The sequence below is a fragment of the Rhamphochromis sp. 'chilingali' genome (assembly GCF_963969265.1).
Source record: "Rhamphochromis sp. 'chilingali' genome assembly, chromosome: 11".
Lineage (NCBI taxonomy): Eukaryota > Metazoa > Chordata > Actinopteri > Cichliformes > Cichlidae > Rhamphochromis > Rhamphochromis sp. 'chilingali'.
In genome coordinates this window covers 10,175,119-10,198,484 of record NC_137938.1, presented here as the reverse complement: position 1 = coordinate 10,198,484, position 23,366 = coordinate 10,175,119, and the positions used below count along the sequence as shown (strand labels likewise).

General features: G+C 39.5%; 1 protein-coding gene across 1 annotated transcript in view; it reads left to right on the top strand.

Annotated features, from left to right (window-relative positions):
- Positions 1-23,366, top strand: part of LOC308405580 (F-actin-uncapping protein LRRC16A-like) — an 82,318-nt gene that overhangs the window by 34,203 nt on the left and 24,749 nt on the right. The window contains exons 7-25 of the mRNA XM_080896252.1: positions 727-797; positions 1,063-1,136; positions 1,298-1,373; positions 4,992-5,080; positions 6,024-6,118; positions 6,929-7,015; positions 8,401-8,504; positions 9,608-9,685; positions 10,152-10,228; positions 11,887-11,991; positions 12,287-12,356; positions 13,685-13,766; positions 13,860-13,959; positions 15,150-15,204; positions 17,032-17,204; positions 18,355-18,423; positions 20,875-20,968; positions 21,144-21,242; positions 21,451-21,579. Of these exons, the coding sequence (XP_080752378.1) occupies positions 727-797; positions 1,063-1,136; positions 1,298-1,373; positions 4,992-5,080; positions 6,024-6,118; positions 6,929-7,015; positions 8,401-8,504; positions 9,608-9,685; positions 10,152-10,228; positions 11,887-11,991; positions 12,287-12,356; positions 13,685-13,766; positions 13,860-13,959; positions 15,150-15,204; positions 17,032-17,204; positions 18,355-18,423; positions 20,875-20,968; positions 21,144-21,242; positions 21,451-21,579 (1,727 nt within the window). The remainder of the gene's footprint in view (positions 1-726; positions 798-1,062; positions 1,137-1,297; positions 1,374-4,991; positions 5,081-6,023; positions 6,119-6,928; positions 7,016-8,400; positions 8,505-9,607; positions 9,686-10,151; positions 10,229-11,886; positions 11,992-12,286; positions 12,357-13,684; positions 13,767-13,859; positions 13,960-15,149; positions 15,205-17,031; positions 17,205-18,354; positions 18,424-20,874; positions 20,969-21,143; positions 21,243-21,450; positions 21,580-23,366) is intronic.

Here is a 23,366-nt window from a genome sequence, read left to right as displayed (position 1 = left end):
AAAGGAAGATATCCCCCAAAAAAACTTAACACAGGATTTGACAGATTTATCTGGCTCTTTAGATGATCTATCTACTGTTCACTGAAGCCTCATCATCTCTTAGTGGAAGGTTGGATATCAAGAAGCCATTCTTAAGGAAGGAAAACTGTGAGAAAAAGCTGAGATATGCCAAATTGCACAAGAACTGGACTAAAAATCAGTGGCAACGGGTCTGTTTGAGTGATTTAGGGTTAAATCATCCTCAGTGTGTACACAGTAGGTCAGGAGAGAGGTACAACAGAGTGTGTCTACAGGAATCTGTAAAACACGTTATGTTTGAATGTTTTGGGGATGCATTTCAACCAATGGTGTTGGAAATCTGGTCAAAAATTGTTGGAATCATGAACACAGAAATGTGTCATCCGATTTCTATCCATCATGTAATGCTATCTGGTAAGCATCTAAATGCCTTATATACTGTATTTCCATGAATGTTTTCACAGATTTCAATAAATCAATATCAATATATCTACATTACATTTTCTTAACAAAAGCAGGACATGAAGAATGGCTCAAGACTTTTCCAAACAGCTCTCTCTATATATTCTAAATGATGTGTTGCTGCTGTAGTAAGTTTACATGGTCTGTGCAGTGTTGCAAATAATCACGTTTCCAAAATCCTCCTTTCACATGTCTACTTTGTTCTGTTTTCTCTTTTCGTATTTGATGGTCTCCGTCTCTGTGTAGGTGGGTTTTCTCAGATGTACCGATGTGTTTGTGACTGGTTGGGGATGCCTTACAGAGAAGAGGTGCAGTGGGTAAGCATTGTTTATATTCTTTTGTGCAGTTGCACAGATCACATTGACAGATTCTTCTTCATCTAAGCCTCACCGCTGTAGGCTGGATCCATAAACATGCAACAACTTTTGATAAGGCCCAACAGCACTGACACATATATAGAGCCTTATTTCTTGACGCCTTCGTGCTCTTGCTCTTTTTCTCCTACATGAAACAAATCTTTTACTCTCCCAGTGCAATTGCTTTGTTTCTAGAGTCAAGATTAATTAATCGTTTCCTTTCCAGGATGTAGACACTATATATTTAACGCAAGACACCAGAGAACTTAATTTGCAGGACTTCAGTCATCTGGAGAACAGGTGAGTGCCGGCAAAGATCTTTAAATATTACCACCAGTGCAATTTAAAAACTACCATCAAAGTCATCACTGAGTCTGAGATGGTATTGATGAGAGAGATAAAAAAAGATTTTATGGCTGCTCTGACTTTTTCTCTTCTGCATTTGTCGTCCTCCTCCTCAGGGATCTGGTAGCTATAATAGCAGTCCTGGAGTTTAACCAGTGGTTCACCAAGGTCTCTACTAAGGATTACAAGCTGGTTAGTACTTCTCATATTTGAAAATCTGGCTAACACTATGCAAGCTAAAGTCTGAGCACTCCAAAGAAGATTTAATATTCAGTTCTTTGTTAACACTGTGTTAAGAGCTCTGTGGTCATGTCAGAGGATGTAGTTTGCTGAGAGAGTGCTGCTCATCACCAAGCATATTAACAAAGGTAGATCTTATAGCAGCGCTAGTCTCTTCCATTCTCATTCCTTTAGTTTGTATATGAATGTAGCTTATATCTTCATTGTGCTGGATAAAAGGTATGCGCTGTTAGTGTTTTCCCACAGAACCAGATTTAATCCTATCCCAGGTGTAAGTAGGTAAGAAAGCCGCCCTGCTGTATTTCTTTGGTTGGGTAAACCTGCTGCTCACTGCCTCGCCTCATTGCTACAACTGCGGTACGTTAGTTTCTGCTTTGTATGAGTCGGTATTTGTCGGTAAGGGCTTAGAGTTTGCCTCCATTTGTGATTTATGTCTCAAGTGATAACAGAAAGCGGTTAATTAGAGCAAAAGATGGAGATTTATTCTGTTTTATTGTGGGTCTAAAACTGTGTTGAGAGTGTTATCATGTCACGTTTGGCATATTTTAAATTATGCTAAAGAGCAGAGCTGATTTTCCTTACTATTTTGTGAAAGTTAAAAAAGGGGCACCTAACACTGTTGTTGCATCACATAGATTTCAGTTGTGTAATGTCTGTTTCTTTCTATATTGCATATTTCGATTTTTCCTTCTCTTTGTAAATTCCCTCTAATGTAAGCAGCTTTTCCTCTACCTTTTGCTTATGGTATATAGGGGTGTATGCACAGAATACTTTCCCCTTTGTTTCCTCCATCTCCCCCACCACTCTGTTGACTGACGATCAGTCCAATGTTTTCGTGTGATAAGACTCCTAATCCGTACTAGACAAAGGGGCTCAATGTCTTGGGCTGTTGCCCCCCTGCAGCACTCCATTACCAACTCTGCGTCTCGAGGCTTCGCTCAGTCTCACCAATTACCACACGCAGCTTCCTCAGTCCGAGCAATTATCTCACGCTTCCGTCATGGACAATTTCTTTCGTGCTGAATTTTAAAATCCTGTCCCTTGTGATGCCGTGTTTAAACTTGGGCACAAATGTTCACGCAGGTACATGTGCTAATGTTTGCCCTTCTATTTGAGATTAGTGTGTGGTTATGATGATACGTAAGGCTTTTGTCTTAGTGCTATTCAATTGTGTGTGCTGCTTGAGTGTTGTTGTTTTTTTGGCAGTGTTTGAATTGTATTCTGTGGCTTTACAACCCAGTCCTCTTTGAGTGCTTTAAGGGGGAAAAAATCCTCTTTTCCCAATGTGTGCATATTTGTATAGAGATACTGGGGAAGCTGGAGAAACAAGAGCTGCGAGGATGTGATCTGGAGCGTGATTATTTCTGATTCCCGTTCCAATGGAAATAATAGGAAGTCTGACAGAACAATAAGAGAGGAAGAGAGTGTGAGAGAAGGCGATGACAGCCAGCAGAGCAGTGGGACAGAAACATGAAGGTCGGGGGGAAAGGTCAGTGGACAAAATGAAAGTGAGAAATGCCAGATGAGTAAGGAAACGAGGCAGAAAGCATCACAAGGAGTAATCGTGTTTAACAATTACACCAGAAGAGGGGAACTAAACATTTTAGCTTGTGAAAGTAGACAGAATGAGGCCAGTTGATGCACAAAAAGTTCAACGAGAGGTTGACACTCAAGCTGGTCTGCTTTGTGTTTAACGTTCAGCCGTAGCGTTACTTTAAGAAATACCCTGTGGATCACCGAGAACAAAAACAGTTGATAAGGAGATGTAAAACATTAAATCCACGCGCCTCAAGCCTTAAACTTCAGTCTTGCATCTCTATCGTATAGATAAGGATAAGCAATATCAGTGCAGCAGACTGAGTAATAAAACAAATACAGACACAAACACTCACAGGCAGCAGGCTATCACAGTGAGGGATTTCGCTGCTCATCCTCAGTTCATTCAGGCTGTTTGTCTAGTGGTCTAATCAAGATGCTGAGCCCAGCAATGAGAGAGGAGTAGAGGAGAGGATGGCAGAGGGATAACCCTTTAATGAAGCCATGATAGCGCGGTGTGCATGCGTGCACGCACATGTGTGAAAGCGTGGGACAATTTAGCAGAGTGCAGGGTCAGAACACCACAGCGTGACAAGGTTGTTATTTAATGAGTGGTTAATGGTACAATACACATGCTGACAGTGTCGCCCTGCTGTCCCCAACAGTGTTATTGTGGCTGCTGTGGAAAAGACAAGACTTCTTTGTGTGCCCTCTGCCTCTCTGCTCGCTCCCCTGTTTTTCTCCATTTCATCCATCACTACCCTGGTATCGCTCTTTTTAAAAAAATATAGCATGTGTCATCCACGGTGGCCTCCATCCTTCTTATTCTTTTCTTTAACACTCATAGTTTCGATGAGTAAACATGTGAACAACAGTCCCTTTCTTCCGAGTTTTCCTGATACTGTCTCCTTCTCTTTCCATCATCACTCTCTCCTTTCTCTCCTCCACACTCTAGAGGCCCGCGTTGGACAATACAGGCACTGTTTTGGCCACACTGAGGTTGCTGGCTAACAGAAACAGCCCCTCACTGAAGAAATGTCAGCTACTGTGATTAATAACAACATACTGGCCCTTCTATCATAACGAAAGTTTTTGAGTTTTTCGGTACAGATTATTGGAAGATATATCTGTAGCAATGCTAACTGAATATGTCTGGTGCATGATTTCTGTGTATGTATGACGCAGCACACAGTGAAGTGGGTCAGTGAGCATCTAGGTAGGGCATGGACATTCAGCTGTTGAATCTTTAATTTTGTCTAAATACGAGTGCTTTTCGTCCCTCTGTTGTGTCTCCTGTGGTGTTCAGACCACAGAAGCGAGAACTATTTTTCTCCCTCTTAAGGTGTCCAGAGTCTGAACTCCCCAGTCTCTCCCTTGTCATGCCTAAATGGTCTTTAAGTAGAAGAATTCACTTGTATACTGTTGGGTTTTAATTAGCATAAATAGACTGCTTTCTGGAGAGAGCAGTTGAGAACGAACACTTGCAAAAGTACATTTCTTTATTGTTCCTGTGACCTTCAGTATCGAAGTTTTGCTGTTCCAGATAAATCATGTTCTAAGCCTTGGAGCTTGTTCAGTTAATTTGCATATTTTTATGCTGTGAACAGCTTTGAGTGTGACCCATCATTTTCTGTCCGTTCACACTTTTCGTGTGCATCATTCACGAATCTTTAGGAAAGAATATATTATTCTTAGTATTTTGCTAGAAAAATCAGAAACGGGAAGTGCTTTGAGCTTGAAAGTCAATGTTTCCAGATCACCTTTAATCTTCAACACAGCCTGAACTCTTATAGAGAAGCTGTCCTGTAATTTCTTTAAGTCATCTTCAGAAATGGTTCTTTAGGCTCCTTGAGGGACATTCAAAGCTCTTCTTCTTCTTGGATGTTTGCTGCCTTTTGTTCTTTTCTCTGCCAAGATGATCCTCCATACAGTCTGTAGAGATGATGATTTGAACCAAAATTGTACTAACACATAAAAATATAATGACTTTTGCACAGCTGTTACCAAAATGCTTTGACATATGTTCGTCTTCAGTCTGCAGATGTGTGTGAGCAGATCCTTCGGGTGGTGTCTCGATCCAGTCGACTGGAGGAGTTGGTCCTGGACAATGCAGGACTCAAAACGTAAGAAAATACGAAATGTTAATGTCAAAGACAATTAAAAGGTAGCTAGGACAGTACACATATGTAATCATTAGCACACTTTCAAATCTCAGAACTCCAAGGTTGCTTAATAACAGATTAAAATGAGTTTAATGAATTGAAAATATAGGGAGAATTATGATGTGACTCTCTGATTTTGAAAGCTTTTTCTTTTTTTTGCTATTGAATGAAAAAATTTTGACGAAAACTATTTATTTTGAAAATCCAAGGTTTGCATCCAGAATGAATACAGCTAAAAATGCTACCTCACATTATGGGAGGTGATTTACCCTTTTCAATCTACCCTTTTAATCTCTTAGTCAAAAGTGTCTGTGCTATATGGAAGTGCAATATTAAATCTCTGGAGTGACCTTTTATATTGACAGGTCGGACATTACTTGGGTCAGATTTATGATTTCGTGTAATTTAGTTTTATACCTGCTTGATATAATAGTAATAAAGCCCATTTTTAATGAGTGTCACAGCAAGAGAAAACTGTTAATGTGTTTGAAGCATTGTCATACACAGACTCAGTATTTTCAGGTTCAAGCTATGGGATGACCGAGATCTACATACGGAAAACTGCAGCAACATTGCAGAGGGTACCGCGATGTTAATTTGATTTAGCTTCCGTCAGATCTGTGAAGGAAATGGCTGTGCATCACATTACTGGATCCAGTTTTGTTAATCTATTTAGTGTTGAAATGGGAGCTTTGCCAGGCTGTTCCAGTGTATTCCCTTCTTTAAAAATATTGGATAGCTTTTTTAGCAGTCCCAATCTAATATTTCAGTTCACTTTCTGTAAGCTTTTCTTTCCTGCTACTGTAAAAGCAACATCAAAGGTGCTGAAGCATTCTGAAGGTCTTTGTTTGGTGCTTACATTGTTTATAGACCTGTAATGAATACATCCTTTCACAATCTACAGCGATTTTGCCCAGAAGCTAGCTGCTGCTCTGGCCCACAACCCCAGCTCAGGACTCACCACTATTAATCTTGCCAACAACCCACTGGAGGACAGAGGTAAAAATGCTCAGATCTAGTTTAATGTATTTCTCTGTGATCTTCTTCTTTCTCCTCTCTAAAAGCTGTGTTTCACCTCTGCTCTGTAATATTAAAATACAATTTTCACAGGTTACAAATGGTTACAGCATTCTTTTAAATATAGTAATATATCACGTAATTGCATTGGCTCTGGCACTGGAATCAGGAGGTGGGGAAGCTGTACAGTTAGAATGACTAGAAATGGCAAACAAATCCAAACAGATAGAAAACAAATAAAGCGACATGCAGGTAGAGTGAAAGGACAGCTCTATAGTACAAACACCACAGCCTGACACAGCCAGAGTTAGTGATGATACAGACGGTTTATGTTCCATTGTGATTGTGCAGTTAGTGCAGCATTTTAATATTTCATCAGCTCTGTCCTAAGGCCTCTCAGTCTATCCAGGACACATGAATTAAAGATGCATTCCACCAAATATTCATACAGATGCTTGCAACAGATGTCTGGGGCTCACCAGTCTCTAGTTTATTTGTCATCATGTAAAATTTATTACAAATATTTGGTGAATATGCCCTTCATAGGCATATATATGTATATAAATCTATCATTTCATTTTTGCCATACTATACCTTAAAATAAATAATAATATTAAAAATAAAAGGTGGCTCATTCTGATAACTGTAACTATATTGTCATATAAACTAAGCAGTTTTTTTTTCTTTTTATTGCCATGTGGTGTAATGCTTTCTTTTTCAGGTAACAAATACCCAAGCATTCATGGACAGTTAAGATAGACCTGTGTTGAATAAATTCTTCTCTCGTTGCAGGTGTTTCCTCCCTGGGTGCTCAGTTTGCCAAACTCCGTTTGGGGCTCAAGCATTTAAACTTTTCCAAAACCTCACTCTCACCCAAAGGTATGTGCTGTTTTCCCTTGGTGTTTGCGTCTGTAGAGTTGTTAAATGTTAAAGCGATCCGTGGATCCACTTGCAAGATTGTAGCAAAAGTAACAGATTGGTTAAAAGGACATATGATACAAATATCGTGCTGTAATCACTTGGTTTTTTTTCCGTTTTTGTATGCATTTACATGCACCCCTACAGAAAGATGCACTTAATTTCCTCCACTAATGTGATCACACCCACTGTTGGGATGCTAATGAGACTTAATTATCACACTATTAACACTCTTATAGAGAGATGCATGGAAAGGGAAGAAATTGTAAACAGTGTTCATGTTTTCATTTGCATAAATGCTATTCTCTAAATCACTTTCCTTCAGTCTGTAGCCCAAAGTCCTTCCTTTAATAAATAGTGCCAAGAGGCTGATTGTATTTAAGGCTATTCTAGATTGAAATTTCTCTGTCAGCAGTTACTTGCAGCCTATTTTTTTCTTGGTTATCATCCAAAATAAACTATTCAGCACCATGCTGGTCTATAGGAATTCATTGTAAACCTGCTTTTTTTCAGGCAATCAATAAAAAGCTATCATATTCCACATGCTGAGTTAGTAAGGCTGCTTAAACTGAGCTCTGCCTTGCTGAAGGTTCAATCCATAATTTGTGACTCCATGCCAAGAGCAAAAGCTGCAGATTGGGGACATTTACTCTTTTTTTTTTTTCTTTTTTTTTGTTTGGGTTTTTTAAAACAGCTTTGCTGCAGCACATAATTCAGCAATTTGCTCATTTGATGTTTTGAATGTCCTTTTTCTTACTCTCATTTGTCTTTAATCTCATTCTTTTTCATCTCTTCATCAAAGCATTTATTTGACAGTCACGCCTTGATTTACAGGCTGACACAGTCAGTTAGGACTTCATAGTATTAAAGTGTCAGAGTACCATGTCAGCCATGCGATGTGATGTGACACAGGTCAGTGGTTGCGTGCACAGTGTGTCAATAATAAGCTGTGGAAATGCAGGCGTGCATAGACATGCATTCCACATGCATTTTAACTCTGGCAAACACACACTGGTTGCATAAAGATTAGTTTTTGTGGGGCTTTTTCAGTATATTTATTGCAAGATATCTTTTTCAATATATTTATTAAGTCGGTAATATCGCCTTTACTGTGTTTATTTTGATAGGTTTTTATTGGAATTGTGGATTGCATTTACAGAACTGTGTGGAGGCCTACTCGTTTCATTTTCCATGCGCTCACTCGACGTTCTGAGCCCGTTTTTTCCGGTCTTCTCCCACTGCTCATTTCCTGCCATTTCCTTCAATATACTGTCAAAACATCAAGTGGAGATTTGAGGGCTATGATAACGCTGACAGTGCTTGTTTTGTGTGTGTTTGTGTTATAGGGGTGAATAGCCTTTGCCAGTCACTGAGTGCCAACCCGTCCATCCCCAGCAGCCTAGTCCATCTGGACCTCTCAGGGAACATGCTCCGAGGAGACGACATGCAGGTACTGAACATAAACTGTGGGGGGAAAAAAAATGTCAGTTTTGTGTAAATCATTTATCTTTGATTATCTTTGAATATTAATAGTATATTAGAAATTTAAAGAAAATTTCATTAGTGTCTGAAGGGGCATTCATTTGCTTAATTAGCCAGAGTAGAGCAGTCTTCATCAATTTGTATCGCTAACCCAACTTGTCTGCAAACACCTGCAAACTCCTCTACAACCAGAAAGGAAACCATTTACCTTCAAAGTAAAAGCAGTGCACTTTTGAAATGTGTGAAATGCAATCACAGTGAGGTTCTCGACTGAGTTCAGTTTGCGACTGCCAGCCACCTTAAGCAAACACATGCTAACCGATCAGGAACACTTTTCCATAACAACGGTGGTTTTCAAGGGGTCACTGACTGAGTTCTTAGTAAAAAGTAAAGACAAACACATACACATTATTTAAATGTGTTGCACCACTGACAGATGAGAAAGGAATAGTTTGGTATTTCTTGCATTCTTGCTTGGATTTGATTACAAACGTAGTTTAAAAATCAGTGATTTAATACCTGGTGCTAATAAAATTCACAATTCCTGGCTGTTCATGTCAGTGTTAATGTGTTAAGTTGCAGTGTTGTAACAGTTATTGCCTCTGGTCAATGTTGTGTCAGTGTCAGTGCTAAAGCTGGGGTCGAGCGGTATACAGAGCAAAGGCATTGCGAATAAAAAATTAGTTTTCTGTCTCGCAACTCTTTCTTCCACATGGGTTTGCAATAATAGGGTCAGAAGTGGGATTGATGCTTAGCCTGAAAATTGGATAGAGCGAGATCCAGATTCTCGAAAGAGCTATAGAGCAGAACTTCTGGCATCTGGAAAACCTGGCACTAAAGCAAGCTGAGCGGGCCAGTGATGCGAATTTTCCGTCCCACCCTGTTGGCTGCAGTGCACTGCAGCTCATCACTTAGTGATCGAGAGGACAAGTGAAACTCTGCCACATTCCTTCAAATCCAACAAAAATGGGTTGAAATCAGATTTATGAATGCTCTGCATCCACCAGCAGACACATAAATATGGTGACACTCTGTTCCCACACTAGGTTGTTCTTATGCTTTATTTTTTAGCACTTCTACCACTTCCTCGGCCAGCCAAACAGCCTGGCAACCCTTGACCTCTCCAACACTGATTGCTTATTGGACCAGGTGAGTGAGTCAAAATGAAACTGGACAAAGGAGCTAAATAGATAAATAGTTAAAGAGATGTCTGCTTCATTATTATACCGTAGTGATTCGCATTTTTGGTAAACAGACCACACAAACCTGCAGAGTTACTTTCTGCAAACGAGCAACGTTTAATTAGAGTGAAATACTCGCTATTAATGTCTGTGTTTCAGGCAGTGTAACCCACTCAATCTGTGTTGCTGTTGAGTATATGTAAAGTGGTGTAATACTGTATGTGAAGTATTGATGTGGGTCTAAGAGCCAAACACAGTTTATTGATTAGTTTGAGGTGTAGCCAGCTGTCATCCAAAGAAATTATTGATTCTCTTGCAAGTCATATTTTTTTCTCTCCTGTGTACCAATAAATCTAAATACATTCATGCATCTCAAAAACAGCTGCAATGAAAACTATTGCAACTGATTGATCTTTTTATTATGTGTGTTCCAGGTTTGCTCAGCACTGCTGCGGGGCTCAGTTGAACACCTCTCTGTTCTCAACGTGTCAAAGAGCGTCTTCCCTCACAGGTAAAAAAAAAAAAAAAAAAATACAAATCTGGGTTTTACTAACTCAGACCTGATGAGGAGGAAGTCATTTCTAATGCACTGTATTCTGTATTAGATGCTCTGTCATTGAAGAGCAAATGTGTATGATTTTATGAAAGTACTGCACATGCTACAACTGAAGGTGTATAAACAAATGCCCAATAGACCAAAACTTCAATGTTCTTTAGTTTCATCTTTAATGATGGTTTTCAATCACAGCTTTACAGCATCAGCACCATTGTTATCCCTAACCTGTAAAAGGCTGATGGGACATTGCTGTAACCCTGCCGGGTGGGCAGGCAACATGGACAGCCAAGTTTGTGAATGGAAGAACTCGAGAACAAGGCAACGTGGGATTTTGAAATTCATAACTTAGAGGTGTATCTATTAAAGTTTAGGTCAAGTTTCCTCTGAAGAGCTTGTGAATGTGATAACTCCAGAAGGAGGTAAACTAGGGTTTTCAGATTGATGAAATTGGTGCAACTACCAGGAGGCTGAGGATAACACTCAGTTGTTTGTTTGTTTTTTGTTATTACTAACAATCAGTATTACTGATTGTATTGAATTTGGGGTTAACTTTGTGTGTGATGGTTAGCTCTGTTTCCTCATACAAGAAGCTTTCTGGTTGGATGTAGCTGCTTCTGTGTGGAGTTGTTGTTCTTCCTCTGGATCCACGTTTCTGCCTCTTCCTGCTTTCAGTGTTTGTTAGCCCTGGAACTGCTTCTTATTCAATATAAACCCCCTATGACTGTCTGTGCGTGGATGTGCAGTGGATGGGTGGACTAAATTATGTTTTGTTCCAGTTGAAACTGGTGGCATGTGTGTAGTTTTTTAACAGCTGCATCTTTTTGTGAAATAATAATGAGGTAATCATGATTAACTTGCTTGGATAGAAAATATACAGTAGGGTAGTAATTTTTGTTTTCCATGATGTGATAGTGGAAGATGGGCTTTGACCTGGAAGAGTCTCTCATTGCTGTTAATACAGCACCCACTGAGGCTAATGTTTGATTCTCCTTTCTGTCTTTATGTATAGGAGTACTGGCTGAATCAGTCTTTTATTTATAAGGGTCTGTATGTTGATGTGTGACACCTGCTGGTAGTCAAGTGTCATCACATCTATGTGAGTTCAAATTCTGTGAATTTGCACTTGATTGTTGAGATTTTGTGACTGGCAGATGGGTGAGTGGTGGAGCTTTTTCCCCCAGTGTGTCTCAAAGGAGTCGAGGACTTTATCAAAAGAAGAGGTGGAGGATGGAGGGGAGTGAGGATTGGGTAAGCAGAGTAAGGTAAAGAGGACCTGACTATAGCATGTGGAAGAAGATGGAGGCTAGTGAAGTGTAAGGAAGAGCTGAGCAACTAAGCACTTCCAACTAAGAGTTGCAGTATATGTGGGACCCATCTGTGCTGCTTGATTGGTAGAGCTACAACTCCTTATCTGAAACATCAGATAAAGTTGGTCATGAGATTTTAGAGTAGTACAATCTTAATGTTGTCATGAATGTCTTCTGCATTACTGATCCTTTTGCTCGTACCACAAAAAAGCGAGGAAGCAAGCTTGTAGACTTAGTGAAATTCTATCCGATGTTGACTCTATGTAGTGTCATTATTTCATCCTTATTCTCTTTTTGTTTCTGTAGGAAAGGCAAAGACGTGCCCCCGTCCTTCAAGCATTTCTTCAGTAGTGCCGCATCTCTCACCTCCATCAACGTGTCAGGAACCAAGCTGCCACCAGAGGCTGTGAAGTGAGACAGCAATTCATTCACTTTTAATGTGTCTGAGGGCCTCCTTCCAAATTCTCAGAGCCCATTTTGAAGCATAGATACCATTTAAATGCCGCTTGTCTCGTCAGCCCTACAATGACTAACTCTGAGTTTATTGTTTTCACTGAAAGTAGTATTACATGAATTATATAAAAAATATAGAATTTGAATGAAGGCCATCTGGTCTTACTTTCTCCTTACTTTTAAAATTATCTCATTTTTCATGTTTTGAATTATAAATATGTATTTTTAACTGGAAATAATGTCATTACTGTAGAGCGCTCCTACTTGGTCTGGCCAGTAACCCAAGTGTGAAGGATGTCTCTCTAGACCTCAGCTGCTGTGAGGTAAGACGCAGAGAGTGCAGTGCGTGCAGGGCAAGTAGGGAACTGGGAACTTTCATGGCACATTTGCAAAAATAATATATTTAATATTTAAATAACCATTTATTTACTAACCAATGAGACAAGTGATATTTAGCTGTAGTTTTGTTTCTGTAAGTGTGCTTCCAAGCTATCATTTAAGAGCGCTTTTTTTAATACTACTAAAAAAAAAAAAGCGCAAAAAGATGATACTCGTCCAATGCAATCGGCTTTTTAGGATCCACTCAAAAACCATTTGACAGGCTAATGATGCTGCAAAGAGGCTGCATAATGGAGTACTCGGCAGACAACAGGGAGGGATAAAAGGCGGAGAGAGGAACAGTGAGAGGGAAGGGTGAAGTTTGAGTTGGGGATTTGGGATGTGGGGTCAGTTTCCAGCTGTAGTTGTTCTGCCGTAACTCTCAAACACACACATCAGCCTTCACCTTCCCCTGCTCCAAAAAGAGAAAAGACAGCTCTCTGCAGATTTATCTTGATGGCTAAAGATAGCTCATAACAGATTACCCAGGAAATCCGAATCCAGATCCCCACAGAAACCTTCCCAAACCAAAGCTTTTTTGGGGGGAAATGACGCAAGCGTCCCTTTTCAATGCCTTAATGAACCGTTTGGTGGGGGCGGACAGAATCTGTTGTCTGAGTGCGATCGCAGCATGCAAAATAAGGACTCCCCGCTGAGTGTGTTGCATGTGCAAATGCGTGTCTTTGATAAGTGAGTGTGTGGCCAGAAGAATGCTCATTAAGCATCTGTGTGTTTTGTTGTTGGTAATTGCTGGCTTGCTTTTGACATGCTGTTCTCTCTCTCTAATGCTTCTGTAAGCTTGGCCATTGTGTAAGTACTAATGTGCTCACTCTTAATAATTAACACGTCATTCTTCCTTTTTTCATGTGCACGTTTGGCTTTTTTTTTTCCTGCTGATCTTATGCTTAGTGGAGCTTTTTTCCCCTCAACATTTTGCATTAATTAAAAGCTACAGTTGCTCTGAATGATCTGTGCAGCTATTTTAAAGAATGTGCATTAAGTCATAGTAAATTGGATGTGTGTTACTTGAAATAATCCTATGCAGATGTTTTGCATTTTGTAATAAAGGAAATTTTAGGAGGTGCACAGAAGCTTACATTTTTGTTGTGTACTTGAATATATAGTTGAATTTTTTATGAAGCATTCAATCCTTTGTGGAAGTACTGTGACCTTTTGTGTTCATATTTTCCAGTCACAGTGCAGGATTTGTTTGTTTCAGATGCTTGGCGGTAAAATGAACATATTACCACAGTTTGTTTTCCTGTGCTTTCAGCTGCGGTCTGGAGGATCTCAGATCCTTGAAGGTTGTATTGCTGAGATCCCAAACATCTCCAGCCTGGATATCTCTGACAACGGTGAGATGCTGGTGATCATGCTTATTGTAATCTGTATTTACTAATCTCAAAGCAGAGGTGTATTACAGTACAACATATACCTTTCATTTTCAGGATTAGACTCAGAGTTGTCCACTCTGCTTGTTTGGTTGGCCAAGAACCGGTCTATCAGACACCTCTCTCTGGGCAAGAACTTCAACAACATCAAATCCAAGTAAGGATGCAGCAAAGGAGGAGGTGGTGTTGAGCTGTTGTGCACAGCTTGGAGCTTCCGCTGAAGTCAAAGGGAAGGCCGGGATTGAGTTTTGCTCTATATCCTGACTTGATTCTGGGAATAAAACATTACAAACAATCAAGAAATTAGGCAAGGGTTGAGTTTAAAATCTCCAGTACAAATCATTGAAGTCTGGCTTTTCCTCTTAGCAACTGCTTGTTTACTATTTATTAGTATTCTGTGAAGGTGAACAACCAGATATGTAAGGCTACGTTCACACTGCAGGTCTTAATGCTCAATTCCGATTTTTTGATCAAATCCGATTTTTTTGTCTGCTCGTTCACACTACAAATAAAATGCGACAGCAAACACGCTCTAGTGTGAACGCTCAAAGCGGCCCGCATGCGCAAAAGAAGACGTCACACAAAAGCGCTCTGTTTGGACCCAGAGCAAACAATATTGTTTGACTGATGGCCCTTAATATAAAGACTTCGGACTTTACGTTTCCCAATTTTTGCTTTAAGTTATTTTGTTATTTACATAATAATGTAAATAACCTAATAATTATCCTTATTGCTGTTTTAGAGGAGCGGTGCTTCAAAGGATAGTTGCAGATTTCTGTCAGAATCTGCCGATTATACATCCATCCATCCATCCATTCGCTTCCGCTTATCCTTTTCAGGGTCGCGGGGGGCGCTGGAGCCTATCCCAGCTGTCATAGGGCGAAAGGCGGGGTACACCCTGGACAGGTCGCCAGTACAAATAAAATGTTCACGTTGTCTTCCCAACAGTTTCACTGACATCTACACTGGAAGGCCAGGAAGCGTTCACGATGTCTTCTCGGGCGCTTCTCCGGAGCTGATAATTGGTGTCTGTCTTGTGTCAGTGACGTAAAAGACGGATTTAATGCGACATGACCGTTCAAACAGCAGTCGCTTTCTAAAAAATCGGATATGTATCGGATTCAGTACCACATACGAAAGTGACCCAGATCGGATTTGAAAATATCGGATTTGTGCCGTTCATACTGTCATAGCATGATCGGATATGGGTCGCATAGGGTCAAAAAAATCGGATTTGATGCGCTTTCGCCTGCAGTGTGAACGTAGCCTAAGAGGATTTACAAAATGTCACTAGGCTGAAAAAAATCATTTTATAGTGTTTATATACTTTTTCTTCTGTCTGCTTAGAAATCTCGCTCCAGTGTTGGACAGCTTGGTTCACCTGATTCAGGAGGAGGAGTCGGTGAGTTTTTTCCATTTCTCTCTCTGTGTGGTCAGCAACCATGTGACAACAGAGAACATCTTAAATACAGATATCACAGAAAGGCAGCCAGGGGCTAGAGCAAGTCCCTGAATCTCCACCAGCTGCGCTCCAGCTGACCACTGACCTCACCAGTGGACGGTTATGTTGCATGTTTTGCTACACTGATCAATCAAGACACAGTTCAGCATGGAAATTATGCAAGTTGGTCTCAAAATTTTAACCCTTGTCATTGCACACTGCAGATTTTCAACTGGTAGTGCAAGCCCAGTATAAATATGTCATTAAAATAATTTATATGGTAAATATCCAACATCTGCCTAGCTTAACTTGGCATTATGGGTACAAAATTGGGGAAATCCCTGTTGTTTTAATCAACTTAGTTCACCAATTTATTGATGAACTATTGCTATGAAGCCACTATTTGCATCTCTCAGGCTTCAATCTCCCAGTCCTTTTTTCCCTTTTTGTTTTTCAAGCGTAGAAAGGGATGCCACTAGTAATTACTTTTGTAAGCACAGCATACTGATACTATCATTATATACCTTCCTTTGCCTGCACTTATTGGTGTACTTGCATCTTAATTGTGCCCTGCTTTCTTTTGTGATCAGAGAACATGTTTAAGCCAGTTTTTATTTGCGGAAACGCAGAGATTTCAATCTTGTTTCGTATTTACAGAAGTTAAGCAAGAATTTTCTTCCGTGGCTATTCCAGTGTAAACTTCTCTATTTATATTTTTTGTTTGTGTTAAATGTTTTTAGTGAAACACGAGCGGATGAAGGCTGTAATTAATTCTGTGCTTCCCCAGAGAAGCTCTAATCAAGTAATCCTCTGCTTGAATAACCATGTTGACACTGGCCTTTCACACGGTCATCACCACACACACTGCAATTTATAGTCATTATCTCTAAATTTATCCCATGAATATGCCTTCTGAGTTTCATTAAAAGGAAATCCTTCATGTCAGAACAAACAGCCTTTGCTCTGTCGCCCCATTCGCTTTGTGAGCGCATTAACTGTTAGTTTGCTCTGTTTAAAGCTCTCTATATTTAGAGCTCGTTCCCAACACAGGAAACCATGAGATGTTAATTTCATTGCCAAGATCAGTTATTAAAAGAAATAATGAAACCTTTCTCATCCAACAATAGGTCTCTTGTATTTCTGTTGCAGCTCATGGAATGAGCATGCGTGCAGGCCTTGACGTGACTACAGCTGGATATTTATTTATAAACTCAATATAATTGAATTCAAAGAAAGGGTATCCAGTACACTTCTTAGTTACTATTTTTACAGGTTATGCGCTCTACATTTATTATTTTGAAAGTTGAGATAAGCTGAAACTGTAGGGATTAAATGAAGTTTGCAGTATTCAAATCTGTTTTCTTTTTTAGTTTTTTTTGTTTATGAAAAAACCTGAGAGTTTTATAAAGTTTCTGTCATGTCCAGCTTCATTATCACATTTTCTTTGTGGTAAAGATCATAGGGTGGGCCGATGGAAACATTATTAAACTGTAATAAAGTGATGCGAATTATTTATTGTAACAGTGACTAAGCTCTTGAATGCTTTAACTGGAAAACAGGTCAAAATCGCCAAAATAAAAGGAGTTCCTATTGAATGCTTTCCAGCAATGCCAAAACATATCAAATACTACTTGACGGCCACGCATGTTGACATGTTTACTGTCCTGTATTAGTAATTTTGAATGCATTTCTCCCTTTATATTCATAATATGTACCCACTCTAATCACCTTTACCCTCTCTTGTCCCCACACACACCTTTTGTCCCTGTTAAATCTTGCCCTTCCCAGCCCCTCAACTCTCTGTCTCTAGCAGACTCCAGGCTCAAGAGTGATCTCACCATCATTCTCAATGCTTTGGGCAGCAACTCCACGCTCACAAGGCTTGACATCAGTGGGAATGCAATGGGTGACATGGGGGCCAAAATGCTGGCTAAGGCGTTACAGATCAACTCCAAACTCAGGTAGCTGTGCAGGGGTCAAAGCTGCGCCACATGGTTGTAACTTTTTAAAACTGCTTGTTTCATAAGCTGAGGGGCTTCTAAGAGTTCCAGTTTAAAAGCAACTTGTCTAGTAGCATCTAATAATAAAGATATGAAGCTGGACATAGATCCACATTAACCCTAGAAGACTAATGTGCAGGTTTGTAACACCATCAGTAACACGATATACCCGATGAAACATATGTACTTTTCTCCTATTCCTCCTTATTCAGCATCTCATCAAATAAATAAAGGTATCATGGGGGTACCCTATAAAAAGGCTCTAAATTTAGTGGAAAATTAGGGAATTATTAACAACAAAATTCCTTAAAAAACTGAAAAGGACAATGGAACTGGGAATGTCCTCACTTCTAGGGCCACCCATTCCTGGCACATGTAAAACTTGGAGGCACGATCTCCCTGCATCAATGACATTTTTTGATGGAGAAAAAATGACCAAATGACTATTATTTATTTATTTATTCATTTATTTATTTATTTATTTGACTACATGAATTCCCCTGGAAATAACCACAAAGTGGTATTTATTCATCATGTGGGTGAAAATCACCTGACATTGGTGTTCTAGGATTAATAAACCTGTGTAATTACTGCTGTATTAATAATAAGATAAGATAAGATAAGATAACCTTTATTAGTCCCACACGTGGGAAATTTGTTTTGTCACAGCAGGAAGTGGACAGTGCAAAAGTTATGACGCAAAAATTAGAATACAATAAGAATAAATACAGTACACAACTGTACAGAATAGAATAAAATAATATACTATATACAGTAGTAGTAATAATGCAGTAACTAAAATAGGCTACAATATTTACAATGCCCTATATACGAATTATTGCACAGTTATTTGTATTCAACAGTCCATATCTTATACTTACGTATATTGTTTTGACACAGATTTTGCCTTTTGCCACTGTGCAGTTAAATATTCAAACCACTATTTTATAGCCCTTTTCTTTTTTTACCCCCTTTTTTCTGTATAAAATCCCTATAAATGTTCTTTAATGCCTATGGGTAATCAGAAGATAGCAAGTAAAATCTTGTAAATCATCTTTGAGAATTAATGGCTTCCTCTGTTCGGGTCATACTGTGTGCTTGTTTTGAGCAGGACTGTGATCTGGGATAAGAACAACACCAGCCCTCAGGGTCTGCAGGATGTAGCAGCCGCTCTGGAAAAGTAAGTAATGCCGTCCATGCTTGTAAATGTGTTGTCTATTCAAAATTAAATCTTTAAATGTATAGTGCTTCTATAATGCCTTTTTTTCTTTCTTTTTTTACACCGTGCATGCTTTTGTGTATAACATTAAAACTGCTGAAGGAACGGATGTGTAGTTACTGTAGCTTTTGCAGCCCAGATGGGGGTTTTTCTTTGTGCAGAGCAGAAGGAAAGTCTGAGGTTTGTTTAGACAGGAGGAAAAGATAAGAGGAAGGAAGGCGCAGAGAGGAGAGAGTGACACATGCAGGGAATACTACAGAGACACAATGACATGAAAGTGTGCTGAGGGAAAGAAAGCGTGATACATTAAGACATAAAAAAGTAGAAGTCAAAGCCAGACAAATCAGATTTTGTTTACCGTGCCTTCAGATTGTGTATCTGGATGTTTGTGCGTGTGAATAAATTTGCTTCTGGGATGTGTAGGTTCATCCACCTCTTTCCTCTTTTTCATCTCCTCTCTCTTTGTCATATTCTCCCAGCAGCACATATCTTCATTTCCCCTCCGAGTCTCTGTGCTGTATTATTGAAAAAACAATTTCTTGTTTCTGATCTCCGTTCGGTTCAGCAGTGCAGCATCGCGTGTCTTTGTTTCCTTTGCTCAATTCGCCATTTTCCTCCTGTGTACCTTGCATTCTTTAAAGTTTTTTTCTCTCCAGATATTCAATACTGCAATATAACAGACAGTTGGAGTATTCAAAGTCTCCCACAATCCCCAGCATATAAAAGCTATCCACGGGTCTCAGTGATTTATAGAAATTGTTCAGAGTAGATCTGTCTGGTCAAGGCGTGAGGAAGGAGAGCACACATAACAATCTGAATGAATAACAATCATTTATTCAGTCTTTGAGGTTAAAAAATTATTCTAATCCCTTTGCTTTACCTTCATATCGCAACAGGTTTATACACTACCAGTCAAAAGTTTGGCCACACCTTCTCATTTAATGGTTTTCCTTTATTTTCATGACTGTTTACATTGTAGATTCTCACTGAAGGCATGAAAACAATGAATTAACACATATAGAATTATGTAGTAAACAAAAAAGTGAGAAATAACTCAAAACGTGTTATATTTTAGATTCTTCAAAATATCCACCCTTTGCTTTGTTTACTGCTTTGTACACGCTTGGCATTAGGGCTGTGCGATATGACCAAAATCTCATATGCTGATATAAAACATCTATCGTCCGATAACGATATAAATCACAAAAAATTTTATATTTTCTGTAAATTCTGTGAATCTCGGATAGGTGAAGTGTTTCCAGCTGGGCGTCATGTATCTGGAGTCGAGTGTTTTAACCGATGCATGAAACTATACTTTTTTAGACATAGGTTGTAACGGCCGCCGTTTTCTTTGAGTATTTATTAGACGGCGGGGAAAAGCCTGTTCTAATGTTTGAGTCTAAGGTTTATTTTTTAGCACCTGATGGCTCTTTTTTTTGCTTCTCATCCATCAATAATACTTTTTCACGTGATTCTGTTTATTTTGAAAAGTCTCAACAGGATCTTGAGCTTTATTGTGAAAAGTTTATGTGGAAAATAAACAAGCGGACATGCGATGGTTTTACCGTCGTTGTTGCTAACAACAACCCATAAAAACAGTAGTCTGTAGTGTGGTTATATTAAATATAAGAGAAAGAGAGAACTTTAAGAAATTAATATAGCCACTACAATGGCCATCAAAACGATGAAAAAATATTGCCGTAAACAGTTTATTTTGGGACACCACGAAACAAACATAGCGTAAAATGAAACGAAAGATGTTTTTATATCGTCATCCGATATATATCGTTATATATGGAACAGCCCTACTTGGCATTTTCTCAATGAGCTTCATGAGGTCGTCATCTGAAATGGTCCAGAAGCAGTTCCCAGAGATGTTGAGCACTTGTTGACCCTTTTGCCTTTACTGCAGTCCATCTCACCCCAAACCATCTCGATTGGGATTAAATCAGGTGACTGTGGAGGCCAGGCCATGAACCCTGACACCACTTAGAGAAGGCCGAGGGTTTGCAGCACTGTCAACAAAGCAAAGGGTGGCTACTTTGAGGAATCTAAAATATAAGACATATTTAGAGTTATTTATTAATTTTTTCTTTGCTACATAATTCCATATATCTTGCTTTATATATTTCTTGTCTTCAGTTTGTATCTACAATGTAGAATTGTAGTACTGTATATATGCTTTTTTGTCTTTGTTTTTCTGCCTTACATGTCTGTCCCTTCATCTCTCCAATCTTAATGTGGATGTAAATAATGTGTGTGATTCTCACTTAGAGATCAGTGACCTCCGCAGGAGTACCAGTTTAATCCAATAATGTTTCACTGCTACAATGCACAATGCGTCTCTAAATACATCACTTTGCTTCTTCTTCATTTTGTTTTTCGTCTGTTTTTAAAAAAAATATCCATTAGGAACTTCACCATTCGTTTCATGCCCCTCCCCATCATCGATGCCTCCCAGGCTCTAAAGGCGAGCCCTGAGAAAACTGAGGATGCCTTACTAAAGGTACATGAAGAACTCCCTCTGGTTCCTGTCTTTTAGAGACTTTTAGTCTTTAAAACATGCTGAATGCAATGGCATCAGTGAAGAAAAACATTCTGAATAAACTGACACTGATTTTAATTTTAATCTTTTATTTTAAGTTTGCTGTCATGACATCAGCTTTGTTTTCGCTCCATAGATTGAAACGTATTTGTACAGGAACCACGAAACAAGAAAATATCTTCAGGAACAGGCTTATCGGCTTCAGCAGGGCATCGTAACCACAACCACACAGCAGGTGAGTGAGGCGATTATTGCGACCCCAAGAAACTTAAACTCTTCTGCTCTGAACTTGAGTTAATATTAAATATGTTGGTGTAGTGATATAGCACTGAGTGTCTTTGCCCCAAGTTATACTAAATTGCATCTGGAAACTCCTCTTTTGAGCATTTTACATGTTGTATGGCACACAAAAACAGTCATCGCTTGTTGTTTTTGTTTTCCAGATGATTGACAGGATTTGTGTTAAAGTCCAGGACCACCTGAACTCTCTGAGGAACTCGGAGACGGACGCCATCTTGGAGGATGTCAGGTCAGCGGAGAGCCTCATCAAAGATGCCAGAAATTCAAAAACGGTGAGGAGACAGCTGAAGGGGTCAAGGATTCTTTATTATCACCAAAGGGGCAATTTGTTGTACAGTCAGCAGAAAACACACTAACATCAATCAGTAAATAGTCAGTAGATACACAAAATCGCTACATTATGTAAAATTACAATTAAGAAGATATTCAAAAGCTCAACGGCAGCTGGGACAAAGGAGTTCTTGAGTCTATTTGTCCTTCACATACAGTTTCTGAAACCAGACGGAAGCAACTGGACGTCCTTTGATAAGAGAAGGCTAAGATCAGCCAGGATAGACTGGGCCTTCTTCAATATCCTAAACTTGTGCCTAGTCACACCTGGTCAAAGGAGCTTGCAAAGAAAAGCGTCTGGACTTCTTTAAGTTGCTTGAAGACGTTTCACCTCTCATCCGAGAAGCTTCTTCAGTTCTAAGGTCAAATGGTGGAGAGTCCCAGATATAAACCTAGTGGGAGTGACCCCCCACAGAGGGACAAAAGGACCCCCTGATGATCCTCTAATCGCATGAGCCAAGGTGGGAAACTGGGCGTGGGTCCCAATCAGCCAGAGTTTCGGGTGTGTTCATTGTGAAACCTGGCCCCACCTTATCATGCGAATTCCTGAGGTCAGATGGCCCAGGATGTGAGTGGGCGTTAAGGCGTCTGGGAAGGGATCTCAAAACTGGATTATAGATGGCAGAGAGTTGGTGTCGTAAACCCCCGCCTCTGTTCAAAGATGGTCGCTCACAGTAGACATAGATGGCTTCTTTCACTCCTCTTTCAAACCATCTGTCCTCTCTGTCCAAAATGTGAACATTGGCATCCTCGAAAGAGTGACCTTTATCCTTAAGATGCAGATGGACGGCTGAGTCTTGTCCTGTGGAGGTGGCTCTTCTGTGTTGTGCCATGCGCTTGTGAAGTGGCTGTTTGGTCTCTCCAATGTAGAGGTCTGGGCATTCCTCGCTGCACTGTGCAGCATACACCACATTGTTAAGTTTGTGTTTTGTCCAAGCTCCTTTGACTACGATGACCTGGATGACTGAGAACCTTCACAGACACCTAGTCACACCTGCACTTTTGCTGCACACTGTAACTGTACACTGAAGTCTCTAAGAACAGATTTGATAAAAACAATATTCTAATAAAAGTGTTTTCGACATTAAAACCAAAAAGCTTGAGATAAAATATTAATAAAACATTCAGTTAATCTTTACATGCTGTGACCATTCAGTTAAAAAAATGAAAAGGCGGACAAAAGGTGGGCTGCCAAAGATGCTTCCAAAAGTGTTTCTGTTTCAAAAAGCACAAAAGCATCAAGAGGAGAAGCATTATTTGTACTGTAAACACTGGATTATCAATGGATATACGAGTCATGGTTTGTACCAGTAAATGTGCAATGCCCATGCTTACTTTCAGTGTGCAGAAGTCCAGACCACAGCCTGTCAGAATCATATATATTATTTTATGCAATAGATTTAAATTTTCTTCCTACATTTGTTCTAAATCATTGTATTAATTCTACTTTTTTGTTAGTTTTTTTTCTTACTGGAAAACAAAAAATTATGTAGGGTATGTTTGTCTTAAATAATGTACAAAAGAAGTATTCAAAACAAACCAACATTTTCAAATTCACCAAGTATCCTGCGTCATAAAAGATTTTAAGGTGTATTTGTCAGCTATAGACACATACCAGGCATAACGTTATGACCACCTGCTAAGTATTGTGCTGGTCCCCCTTTTTGCATTCAATGGGGCCCCAATCTGAGCTACAGTCTGTTGGTTTAAACCACGCAATCCGTCCTTT